The following is a 13,138-nucleotide window of genomic DNA, read 5'->3' as shown; positions in this document are numbered from 1 at the left end:
AGACATTGATTGCTGAGTGCTCGGAGGATTATCTTTATATTGACTTTGGTCTCTTCAGAGGTTGTGGTAACCAATCTCTACTCTCTTCCTGAGCACCAACCGTACTGATTACTATTGTTATAGACTTGATACCTATACTTTGCTGTGCGCTCCTATTAACCGTTACCATTTGCTATTGTTGTTATTAGGTTGAGAGAGCAGCCGCATAGGTTACAACATGAATAGGGATAAGGGACGAAACACGTGTTGGCTGCGCATTTGAATAAATTGGAACTTTTCAGAACTTTTCAAGACAATTTACTTATTTTGGATTGAAGATTTGATGACATTGATGATTGATGATCACTACTGATAAAGACATTGATTGCTGAGTGCTCGGAGGATTATCTTTATATTGACTTTGGTCTCTTCAGAGGTTGTGGTAACCAATCTCTACTCTCTTCCTGAGCACCAACCGTACTGATTACTATTGTTATAGACTTGATACCTATACTTTGCTGTGCGCTCCTATTAACCGTTACCATTTGCTATTGTTGTTATTAGGTTGAGAGAGCAGCCGCATAGGTTACAACATGAATAGGGATAAGGGACGAAACACGTGTTGGCTGCGCATTTGAATAAATTGGAACTTTTCAGAACTTTTCAAGACAATTTACTTATTTTGGATTGAAGATTTGATGACATTGATGATTGATGATCACTACTGATAAAGACATTGATTGCTGAGTGCTCGGAGGATTATCTTTATATTGACTTTGGTCTCTTCAGAGGTTGTGGTAACCAATCTCTACTCTCTTCCTGAGCACCAACCGTACTGATTACTATTGTTATAGACTTGATACCTATACTTTGCTGTGCGCTCCTATTAACCGTTACCATTTGCTATTGTTGTTATTAGGTTGAGAGAGCAGCCGCATAGGTTACAACATGAATAGGGATAAGGGACGAAACACGTGTTGGCTGCGCATTTGAATAAATTGGAACTTTTCAGAACTTTTCAAGACAATTTACTTATTTTGGATTGAAGATTTGATGACATTGATGATTGATGATCACTACTGATAAAGACATTGATTGCTGAGTGCTCGGAGGATTATCTTTATATTGACTTTGGTCTCTTCAGAGGTTGTGGTAACCAATCTCTACTCTCTTCCTGAGCACCAACCGTACTGATTACTATTGTTATAGACTTGATACCTATACTTTGCTGTGCGCTCCTATTAACCGTTACCATTTGCTATTGTTGTTATTAGGTTGAGAGAGCAGCCGCATAGGTTACAACATGAATAGGGATAAGGGACGAAACACGTGTTGGCTGCGCATTTGAATAAATTGGAACTTTTCAGAACTTTTCAAGACAATTTACTTATTTTGGATTGAAGATTTGATGACATTGATGATTGATGATCACTACTGATAAAGACATTGATTGCTGAGTGCTCGGAGGATTATCTTTATAGTAATAAAATACACTTTTCCAACTGTCAAGGTATCTCTGAAAATTGACATCTTCATGCAGGGACGGAATCATTTTTACAGACTAATTACTAAAAATATTTTACATCCATCCAAAGCTAAGGCACTTCATGGAGTAAAGTTCTACTTTCATGCCAAGTTTGGTGTAATAAAGTTTAGCTGTTTTATCTGTATTGAGGAGCAAAGAATTATATGGGAGTTAAACTTTTTGGAGTGCCCACTTTTTTTTTGGGCCCCACTTTACAGATTTGTATGAAGCTTGACATGCCAAACCCAACTGTTAGGAAACGGTGACTGAGGCTTGTTCAAAACCTTGACATGTGTGTTGTCCTGGAATCCCCGTCCCGTCCTTTTCACCTAATCTCTAAACCACTATAGCAGATGGGAATTTTCAGACTCTCCCTGGCGCACGTAAAGAGGCGCGTCGGAACGCAGCCGTTGCTTGGCATACTGTTCCAGTACCACGCCCCCTTCCTACTTCCTGATTTCGGAACGCATTGCCGCAGCGTTTTGCTGCTCCCTCTTTGGCGTTTCGTGGCTATTTCGTCCTGATTCCTGTAGCCGGTACCTTTCTCTTTGCCCTGCCTTCTCTGTGCACGTCTGGAGTGTTACGAGCTGTTTGCCGGCATTTTCCTTCGCAGCTCCCGGGCGGGCGCTGGCAGTGTACCCTACCTTTTCCCACGCATTAGCGGGCGTTCTGCTCAGCCCGTGTTTTAGTCCGTAACCCCGCAGCAAACGGAAGAGACACTTTTCTTGCGTTGTTTAGTCCTTCCTTCTGAGAGTGAGCGCTCCGCCCTGGCTCTCCCTCGGGGCCGGGTGTCTCTCCTCCTGAGTGTGTCACAGCTCCGCTGTCCATGCCCCTGCACAGCCGGTCGGTACACCTCATTCCTTTCCCTTTTCTTTTGTATGTTTGGGTGTGTGAGTCATTTGTGAGTTCTGCCCTTCCTGGCCTGGTTATAGGGCCTACTGGATATTTTAGTGAGCTAAAGAACTCATCTTTACAGCGATCACGAACTTCATTTGGGGTAAGAATTTCCTTGTGACCACCACGCATGTCAATGTTTTGAATATTACTTGTATGTCTATAGTGTATGGTATATAGTGCCTCCTGTTCTTTTTCCTAGCCTGGACCATCACCTGAAGTACTTCTTCCTGTATGCTGACCCCCTCGTATGAGGAGTGTGGTGGACACTCCTTCGGTTTTTCCCTCATACTTTTAGGGGACAGTGGACAGGAGTGTGTTCCCTATCACATTCTTGTTTCTGTGTCCTGGAGGTAGTGGGATTCTTCTTCGTTCCCCTGAAATTGGCGAACCTGCTAACACCCAACGTGGATGAACTTTTCATTGGAAAGTTGTGTGCATATTCGAAGGGGACCAAGGCTATCATACATAAAATTTTATTTTAATGAAAAATCTGACCTAACCGCAACTACACAGGGGCTATTGCTGCCCGTGTAATGAACAAGTTAGTTACATTCGGTAAAGTTCTTTCTGGTAGAGACTCCCTAGCAGCAGATTCCTCACCCTTTGAATAGTCCCCAAGCATCAGAGTGGATCTGGAAACTTTTCAGCAGTACCTCCGCATACCAGAAAATGGCGTTGTGCAGTTCCAAACTGACGCTGTTCAAGTCCGGAAGAGGAGTGCGGGGCCTATATAGGTGCTGCATCAACACACTGATGTCTGTTGCTTTTGAGACTGTGCGTGCCCCCAGATGCAGAGACACAAAAGCAATGTGGCGGACAGCATTTAGAGACCTGGACTTGGGATCTTATTAATGGATAGAGACCAATCACAGAACAGGAAGGATCAGTGAGGAATTTGCGGCTAGATAGAGTCTCTACCAGAAACAGCATTACCAAAGGTAAGTGACTCGTTCTTCGGACAGAGACTTCTAGCTACAGATTCCTCACCTTTTGAATAGATACCATAGCAATACCTACTTGGAGGTGGGTCTGTGAATGGACTCAAACCCGAAAGTCCTTCAGGACCTAGCAGACAAAATGACCCACCTGACTGTCCAGTGGAGAAGTGTGGCTCAATGGTTAGAGCGGCAGACCCTGATGCAGAGGTCTAGCCCGGGACCAGAGTTCAATTCCCCGCCTCGGCGGGTCTTGGGCTCAAAAATTCCACGGACCTGATAATTCTCGCCTCGGTGCCTATTCCAATCATGGAGTCCCACTCTGCAACTCTGGGCAATAGCTTGCTTAATCTCCACAACGGCACCCACAACGCTAAGGATGCCTGGCCTCCACCTTGGTGGTGCCCAGGAGTGGACACCTCACAGGGAAAGCCAGGATGGGTTCCACAGCGGTATTCGTACAAGCGCCTTGAGACCCTTGAGGGTGAGTAGTGCGCTATACAAGTATCAATTTAAATTTTTTACATTTACAGGTACTAGTGCTTGGTAAACGTATATATAGGGATATCCACCTGGCAAATGTCTAGGACAGGGACTATACGTGGCAATGCAGCTGTAGCAGCCAGAGTAAAGTGAACCAGTTTGTCTGGGAAAACGATAGTATATGGTGGATTAACTCAAACAGCCTAAAGCTTACTCACACGCCAAGGTGATGGCAATGAGGAACACAATCTTAATAGCAAGGAGCAAAAAAGACCAGCTGTGAAGTGGTTTGAAAAATGCTCACATCATATAAGTCAGGACCAGATTATAGTCCGATTGGGGCATTACAAAAGCAGAAGGGGAAATGTGCTGCACCCCTTTAAAGAAATTTCCATCACAATCAGTGACAAACAAAGAGGGCTGATATGACAACTGTAAGAAGGCCAAAAGATAACCCTTAACTGTGCCCTAAGCAAAGCTTTGCTGGGCAACAGAGAAAGCAAACAAGAGAATGTCAGATAACTAGGCCAAGCGGGAGGGGGGTGTCAATCTGGTGTGTGCCACATGAAACCACAAATTTATCCCAGCAACAGCCATTTACAGTTTTTGTTGAGGGACACATGGCTGCCAATATGACATCAACCATCTCCGGTGAAAGGTCGAATGTCTTCAGCTGTCGCGGCTCAATCTCCAAGCATGCAGGTGGAGATTGCAAACACCCTGGTGCAGAAGCCTGCCCTGTTGCTGCAACAGCTGGTCCTCCATAAGGGGCAGCCTGTGCGGAGGACATGTGCTCAAGCCCAGAGGTTTGAATATCATGCTCTCCATGCCCAAACTGAAGCCACTAGCATGACTTGGACCCGGTCAGTACTGATCTTCTTGAGCTCGCTGGGCAAGAGTAGTATCAGCAAAAAGGCATACAAGAGTGCCAAGTTCCACCTGAGGTCGAAAATGTCTCTGAGCAACAGCCGGCTTGGAAACTCCAACGTTGGAAGTGCTGACATTGCATCTTCTTGGAGGTGGCAAATAGTTGGAGCCATGCTTCTCCCCATTTGTGAGAAGAACTTGTGCCACTTACGGGGGGAACTGCCACTCATGTCAGCGAAGTGCTAATGGCTAAGCTTGATGATCCTGCCAGATGGTTCAACAGAAGGAAAATTCCTTGGTGGTACAGCCATTTCCAGAGTTGCAAGACCTCCTCCTGTCACAGGGTCCGAGACCTGTTGTTGTCCGAGTTGTGTTGTCTGTGGGCACCGGTCCCAGTCTCCCCTTGATGGAAATAAGAAAGGCTTTCAATGACAAGAGGATACCCTGTAGCCCCAGAAGGCTGATGTGGAGCAAGGACAAAGCTGGAGACCAGAGGCTTCCACCTCTCCCAGATGACCATCCCAACCCAAAAACGATGCATCTGTCACCACTGTCAGCTTTGGGTGGGGAAAGGAGAGAGGTCTGCTACTGACCCCATTCTCTTGCAGTCTCCTCCGAAATCTGAACCTGGTGGAGTGGTCCCTTGATGTTAGGACCACTGGGACTTTAGATTCCACTGCAGAGCCCACATATGCCACCTGGTGTGCTATACTAGCAGAATGCAGGAGGACATCAGTTCCAGCAGCCTCAGAGTCAACCTCACTGGAATTCAGGACCAAAGTTGAAAGATTGGAGTCATAGCCTGAATGTTCTGGACTCTATTTACAGGTGGAAAGGCATGGAACAGAACCTTGTCCAGAATGACTCAAATTAAAGGGAGTGTCTGAAAAGGAGTCAGGTTTGACTTTGGCATGTTGATAGTGAACCCTAGAGGATTACCAGAGGTTCACCACAGTCTGTAGGTTGTTGATGACTGCTGAGGCAAGTCTGCCTTCAACAGCCAGTCGTCAAGGTAAAGGACGACTGGCAGCCTTGAGCGCCGAAGGTGTGCTCCACCACCGCCATCACTTCAGTGAACACTTGAGGGGTACTGGTGTGACTAAAGGGAAGCGCAGCAAACTTAAAATACTCCTCTCCCATCACAAACCGCAGGTAGTGCCAATGGGCTGGCAGGATGGGTATATGTAAATATGTGTCCTGCAGGTACAACATCACCATCCAGTCTCCAGGGTCAAGGACAAACAAGACCTGAGCCAGGGGGAGTATGTTGCATTTTTCATTCCGGAGGAAGGCACTGAGAGGCCTCAGATCTAGAAGAGGCTGAAGACCTCTGTCCTTCACAGCACCAGAAGGTAGCAGGAATAATAACAATGTCCTACTTCTGGCACTGGCGCCCTCTCAACAGCTCATGTGGGCAGAAGCGCTTGCACTTCCTGCGATATAATGGAGAAATAGTGCTTAGTTAGTCACTAGGGGGACTGGGAAACGCCAGGCGGGGACGAAAGGAAGGGTAACGCTAAAGACGTTTGAAAAGTAGGGCTGCAGGGGGAGGGTATTCTGGGCTGCACGCAAACCTTGACCACGGGGGCTGGACAGGCTGGTGGTAAGGAACGCTTCAGCCAAAAAGGCAAAAGGAGTGATGGAATTGTTGCGATTGGTGAGGAGGGACAGAAAGGCCCACAGAGTGAGCGGTAGTCATAGTCTCCTTAAAAGCTTGAGAGTGGAATCAGCTTGGTCACAGACAGGTTTGTCCCATCAAAAGGCATGTCCATGAGGGAGGACTGGACATTGCCAAAGATTCAGTTGATTGCAGCCACACATGCCAGCACCCAGCAACACTAGTGTCTATAGCATGCCTAAAGGACTTAGTGGAGTACAAGCCTCAACAAATCGTGAACTTGGTTACATGATGACAATCTTGAATTGACTGAGAGAGAGAAGGGCGAAGGTCTTACTACTTAGCCAATCAACTTTCTCAACTGACATGCATAACATAACACGCTCAAGACTATGATCTTCTGAAGAAAGTTAGTTGGTGAAGTACTAGACTGTCACAGTGATGAGCCAGCCTTCGTTGGATGACTTCCTCAAACTCTGTCTTCCGCATTGGAGGCACCCTTGAGTTGAGCATTATGGGAAACAGCGGCCATCTGAGGAATTTAACATCTCCTCACACAGGAACATGTCAAACGCTTTCAATCTGTCCAAAAGACATACAGGTTGAGTAATGACCAGCTGTGGCATGTAACCAATGTACCCACTGTCTGAGGTGAAAACTAGGCAAACCAACCATTGTGCTGCAGGACTGCATCATTTACTAATATGTACATAGGTTGAGGAACCAAAATGGGAGAGAGTCCAACTTTTATGGAGTCATAATCTCTCATTCCTTTTCCAAACCAGTAGAGAAGCTAGAAAATTAATGTCAGCAGTACTGCTGATGTATTTTAAAGAAGGATGGTTTTAAAGTTTAGCTGAAATTGTGTTACTTTAAGATCCTGCACCACTAGTACCAGACACCCAATAGATTGTACAAAGCTAATATTTTAGAGCATTCCCATTGTTGGCAGTGTACTCAGACAAGGTGTCATCTTGTGCAGTTCGTACAGCCTTTTTCCGCACTGAATCTATACTGGAGCACGATATGAATTACAGTAAAGAATACGTTACTTACCGTCCGTAACGCATTATCTAGAAGAAACTATCTAGCCGCAAATTCCTTACCTTAGAACTATTCACAGGCATCAGACTGGATCCAGAGATTTTTCATGAGGAGTACCCCTGCGGCTCCGGTAGATGGCGTTGTTCGATTCTGCATGGCGTCATCTGCACCAGAATTGAGGTGCGCAGTGCCTATATAGGTGCCACCCCAGCACAGAGACGTCAGTTTCTTTTCGTGACTTTTCCAACCAGGAGCGGGCAGAGCCATAAAGAACACTGACCACTGGTGTGGAAAACTAGGGCCCTGAAAGGGGAGCAGCCATGTCCCTAGAAATCGGTTCACAAAACGGGGAGGACGGGTAGGTCGGAAAGGAATCTGCGGGTAGATCGAGTCTCTATAAGGTTAAGGCTCTACCAAAGTTAAGTAACTTGCTCAATCAGATATAGACTTCTAGCCACATATCCTTTACCTTACCTTAGAATAGATATCCATGAAAGGAGCGAAATGTGGATTGGGGATGGCAAGGGGCAGTGAAAAGACCCAAGGACCTGGCCATAGCACTGCTGTCCTTAAAGTGCTCCTGCGTTCAATCTGCCTAGTCTCCGAAGAGACAGGAACCATCAAAGGGCATGTCCATAAAATACGATTGGCCATCCCCTGAAAAGTCAGTTTGTCAGGAGTAATGCCGTAAGGGCACGATTGAGGAAACCGATCTGCCCAGCGAGTCGGTGGTATCTAGTCCACATTCAATTTGAACTTCGCTGCATGTCTCCAGTCAGCAACAGCTGCGGAGAGTATGGTCCGGGGCTCCTCCCGAACCATGGGCAGCACCTGCGCAACTGAATCCGATACAGCATGTGAGTAACAGCCCAAAAAGCATGCGGTATTCAGGGACTCCAGTGCCTGACTGGTGGAAGAAAACATCTTCTTGCCTAAGGTGTCCAGCCTCTTTGGTTCCCTATCCGGTGAAGCAGGATGGAATGCACCAGGATTTATGTGGGAAGTAGAGGCTTGGACCACCAAGCTCTCTATGGTAAGGTGCTGTGTGAGGAAACTGGGGTCCCCTGGGGTGGGGTGGTGGCATTGGGCAATCATCCTGACCCCGGGAACTCCTGCGCTATGCTTGGACCAAGTCCCAAGCAGGACGACTGTAAGGGCTTCATTTAAAGGGAGAAGCGGTTCGGGGGTGGGGGTGGAGGGGGGTTTGGATTCACTCTGGGCTGAAGCATCCGGATCAGTTGAAGAGCCAGGTCTTGAGGCTCTTCCTGAAGGTGTGCAGAGTAGGGGAGCATCTGATGTTGACTAGGAGCTCGTTCCAGGTCTTTGCTGCGACATAGGAGAAATGAGCCGCTCAAATATGATACGTATGGCCTCATAAAACTTTTCAAGTTGAGCCAAGGTCACTCTGGCTTTCAAAAACTCGAGGTAGCACATAGCGTGCCCCAACGCTGCTTCGCACATTGAGCCGGTAGGAGCTTGAGGGACCGCTCACGCAAGGCCTTCAGATTCACTGCGCGGCAGTTGATTTGATGCAGGTCTTCACAGAATGGTCGACCTCTAGGCACCAAAGGCAAACAAGGTGCAGGTTCATTATCTACATCGATCACTGACAGGGGCCGCAAGGCTTGAAGCCGACCTTCCTAGATAACATTCCTGACACACCAAGAGAAGACTTCTCTATATCACTCCAACAAAAGCAAATAAAAAAGTTTGTCAAAAAGTGACATGGGGTAGCTCTCTCTGGAACTGCACTGACCCGCGGGGAAAGAAAAGAGCTGAAGTCAGCACGCTGGGGTGGCACCTATATAGACACCGCGCATTTCACTTCCGGTGCGGACAATGCTGACTATGCCACCCGGAGCCGAATGAAGACACCTACTGGATCCAGTCTGATGCCTGGGGATAATTCTAAGGTAAGTACTCTAGGGCTAGAAGTCTATATCAGATAGAAGCTTGCAGTATTCCTCTTAAGGTGACTGTCACTCTAGCCATGCTCTATGACTTTTTTTTATCACCCTTGACATCATGCACCACCAAAAGAGATGCCACACCAAGCGCAATAGCCAAGGTATGCATAAGTGGTGCTTTTACCCGCTCCCATTCCATAGAGAGTGGATCAGGGAGATATTTAGAGTGGCAGTCTGTGAGAGAGTTATATACAATCTAAAAGACTGTATGCCAGTTTTTGAACAGGAATGGGCTCCATTTTAGGAGTGGCAGTGTGGCAACATCACTACACATTAAAGTAGTTTCAGCTGAAATGTGAACCTGGACACAAGGGATCAATACAGGTTTCTTACACCTTTGCCCTCTGTTTAGGTGCATGATCTCCCCACCCAGCTATAGTTAATGACTCTGTCAGAACACAACGGCAGACTGCTACTCACCCCCACTCCTCTTCCTGCGCATAATGTTGCAATCAATAGCTGATTATCGGTGGTCCTTGCCTCCTCGAATGACGGTCAAACTAGATGTACTACACACCAAGTGGAGTGGTGTGGCTCACTGGTTAGAGGCGGCAGACCCGTAAGCAGAGAACGGCCTGGGACCAGGGTTCAATTCCCGACGCGGCAGGGTTGTGGACCAGGGTCAAAACGGACTCGATAATTCTCGCCTCGGTGCCTACTCTAACCAGGGAACACACTCGGCAACTCTGGGCATTAAGCTTGCCTCATCTCTACAACGGCCCCCCACAGACGCCGGGGATGCCTGGTTTCACCTTGGAGATACCCAGAAAGGGACCATCTCACAGGGAAAACCAGGACGGGTTCCCCAGCGGTCTTCAGCGCCAGGATACTCCATGGAGTCGCAGTGCGCTTTACAAGTACACCCACATTTACATTTACATTCTCCCTGTGAAGAAGTGTGCCTAAACCAGTGTACAAAGACTAATCTTACTCTCAGCCACCAGCTGTATTAATAACTGCATTGCCAGTCTCACATTGCACTGAACAATATCCTTTACACCACTCGGTTAGGTACCACCCCCAGCCTCGGTACCCTGCTGAGTGGGAGGTTTCTTCTTATTCCTCCCATATCGCACACATTACACTCCCCACTATAAGTTGGGAGAGGATGTAACCTTACGGCTAGAGAGGTTAACCTCGAATCTGGAGAACCAGCTTCGAGTCTCTGCAGGGCGCTCAAGATCCTGTGATTCTGAGGAAATCACTTCATCTCTCCGTGCTGGCGAAAAAAAGAATGTATCCATCTGTAACTAAACTGGTGCTCGTGTAAAGTACTCTGATATCCGATGTCTCAGATCTAGTTTGTGGTTTATAAAACTCTCAAAACAAAAAAAACTAAAAGGTTCCATTTCTGTATTCCTATATCTCCTACACATTCGGTCTAGCTATTTGTCAGGTTCTTGAAAAATGCCCAGGGATAGGTGCCTGACAGATATGGACATGAACCAGGGGTATGAGCGTCACATTCTAGCAAAGCCAGTCACTTTAGCAATTCTATCTAAGTATGTTGGTAGAGGTGTAGCAGATATCATTGTATTAATTGTGGGTGTTTAGAGATCTCCTGATCACTGATAACTACCACCTTGGGCGCAAATGATGTGGGAATAGAGATGGTAGTGGAATTCTTTCTTGTGACTGTAGCATGTAATGTAGTGACTCCATAATCCCCAGATTCTTGTGGCTTTAAAAGTGTTCTCTAAATGAATGGATTGGTGTTACCTACCAACTGGAAGTGACATGCTCGCCCAAGAAACCAGGGTGATGGCTGCTTTTACATCTGCTGATCTTTATAACCTTCCTTAGATTTTTCAACCCATGATGCTCTGCTGTACATTATGTGATCATACGAGAAGTGTCTTGCTAGCGTTAAAAATAAATGGCAATAAATACCAGTTGATAAAAGAAAAAGAAAAATTACTTTTTAATGGAAAGGTGGACCTAACTATAACTGCATAGGTGCTCTCATTGCCTGTGTAATATATTCAGACCTAATGCAAATGAAAGAACAGCATGGCATAATCCATATGGACAAATGCAGACTAATAAGCTATTCTTGCCATTGTTGAGGGAGGGGAGGGACAGTATGATCCACTCAAGGCTTCGACTCTTGTGAGTAATGTATCTCCTACATACAACCACGGTAATAAATAATTACTATTTGTGCATCTGCATTAATATTACATATTTATACTCTGGGCCACTGGAATTATGCAATTGTGCGTCTGCTGCGTTTTTCGCATAATTATAGATTTGCAGGGTTTGCCACATAATCCATCATCTGCTGCATAATCTGCAACAACAAAATGATTCCTAGCTTATTGCTATATTTGGGTGTTAAACTGGCACTAATTAGATGTACCCGGTTCCCAGACAGTGCTAGCAAGTGTAAAAAGAAGAAAATAATGAAGAAAAACTATAAAAAAATGTTCTGCATTATGCCACATAATTTGCCTTTTCTTACCACATAATTTACTCAACTCTGTTGCATAATTTGGTCCTCTCTTGCCCCATAATTCCTGTGGGCCTATTTATACCACATAAACACACAAACAGAATCAACCATATCATGAAACTTGGGGTTCAATCACTCACCTCTCGGAGAAAGCGTCCAGTTTTCGTGTCCAGCCACAGGATCTTGTTGGCTGAAGTAGACACCAGCAAGTGGTTGAGAGGTGTGGGTGAAAAACTGAGGCTCAATGCGGAGTCTAGGCTGGTGCTTTCCAAGTCCAGTATACTTACATCAATCCTCAGCAGCTAGAAAATAAATATTTACAATTGGATCTATATACCTGTTAAAAGTTGCTCCAGAAAGATCAGCGTTCGGGAACTGAAATCAGGAGGTAAATGGCGAATAAGAGAGTTAACTGACTTTTTATAACATATATTCAAAGCAAAATACATCTTCTCAACAGATTTTCAAATTATGGGACCTGTGCTGTGTTTTCCAAATAGCCATTTATGAGTATATTTAAGGTAGCTATCAGTTTTAAGATTTGTGATGAATACTGTTGTATAAATAGTACTTACTTGTACAAAAGTAATTCCCCAAGAAGTGTCTTCTTCACAGGCTCATAGACCTGTAGAACAAGTTACTTACCTTCAGTGACGCTTTTTCTAGTGGATACTGTATCTGCCTGTGGATTCCTCACCTTGTGAATATCCCCTGCGCCAGCACCATTTGGATTTTTTTTTTTATCTCTCCACACCGACGAGGAGGACGTCACAGAAGCATGGCTCCGCTCACGACTCCGCTGATGTCACTGGAGCCATAAGGAGCATAGTCGGCGTGGTGACGTCAGTTCCGCCCTTTTCTCGGTGTCCACCTTTCTATACCAAAAAGTCCTGCAGGACAGAGCACGCAAAGTGACCGTCCCTCCTCACCTCGGAATCTAAGCAGTAATGCTTCATGAAGGTGTGGAGGGAGGCCCAAGTTGCCGCTCCACAAATGTCCTCCACAGGAACACCTCTAGACAAGGCAGATGTCAAAGACTTTGCTCTAGTAGAATAAGCCCTTATACACTCTGGAGGATCCTTACCGGCCAAAGAGTAACAGATCTTGATGCACAAGATAATCCATCTGGAAAGGGTGCGCTTGTGCACCGCTCAGCCTTTCCTGCAGCCAGCAAATCCCACGAAGAGCTGGTCATCCACACAATAGTCTCTAGTCCTAGTTCACCTCTTGGACCCTTTTAGGGTGCAAGAGGTGAAGCCACTCCTCCTCCTTGGAAGGGTGAGGGGGAGGATAGAAAGAGGGTAGAAAGAAGGAAGGGTAATGGACTGTCCCAGATGGAAAGGGGTTACCACCTTAGGCAGAAAAGCAGCG

At 46.1% G+C, this 13,138-nt stretch overlaps 1 protein-coding gene across 2 annotated transcripts in view; it reads right to left on the bottom strand.

The window, feature by feature from the left end:
- Positions 1-13,138, bottom strand: part of LOC144784260 (mitochondrial Rho GTPase 2-like) — a 1,917,079-nt gene that overhangs the window by 1,337,891 nt on the left and 566,050 nt on the right. For both annotated transcript variants that reach the window (XM_078662926.1, XM_078662927.1), the window contains exon 23: positions 11,908-12,069. In XM_078662926.1, the coding sequence (XP_078519052.1) occupies positions 11,908-12,069 (162 nt within the window). The remainder of the gene's footprint in view (positions 1-11,907; positions 12,070-13,138) is intronic.

Source organism: Lissotriton helveticus, chromosome 10 (genome assembly GCF_964261635.1).
Source record: "Lissotriton helveticus chromosome 10, aLisHel1.1, whole genome shotgun sequence".
Taxonomy (NCBI): domain Eukaryota; kingdom Metazoa; phylum Chordata; class Amphibia; order Caudata; family Salamandridae; genus Lissotriton; species Lissotriton helveticus.
Note: the sequence above shows the minus strand (reverse complement) of the source record. Positions and strands in the feature narration are given on the sequence as shown.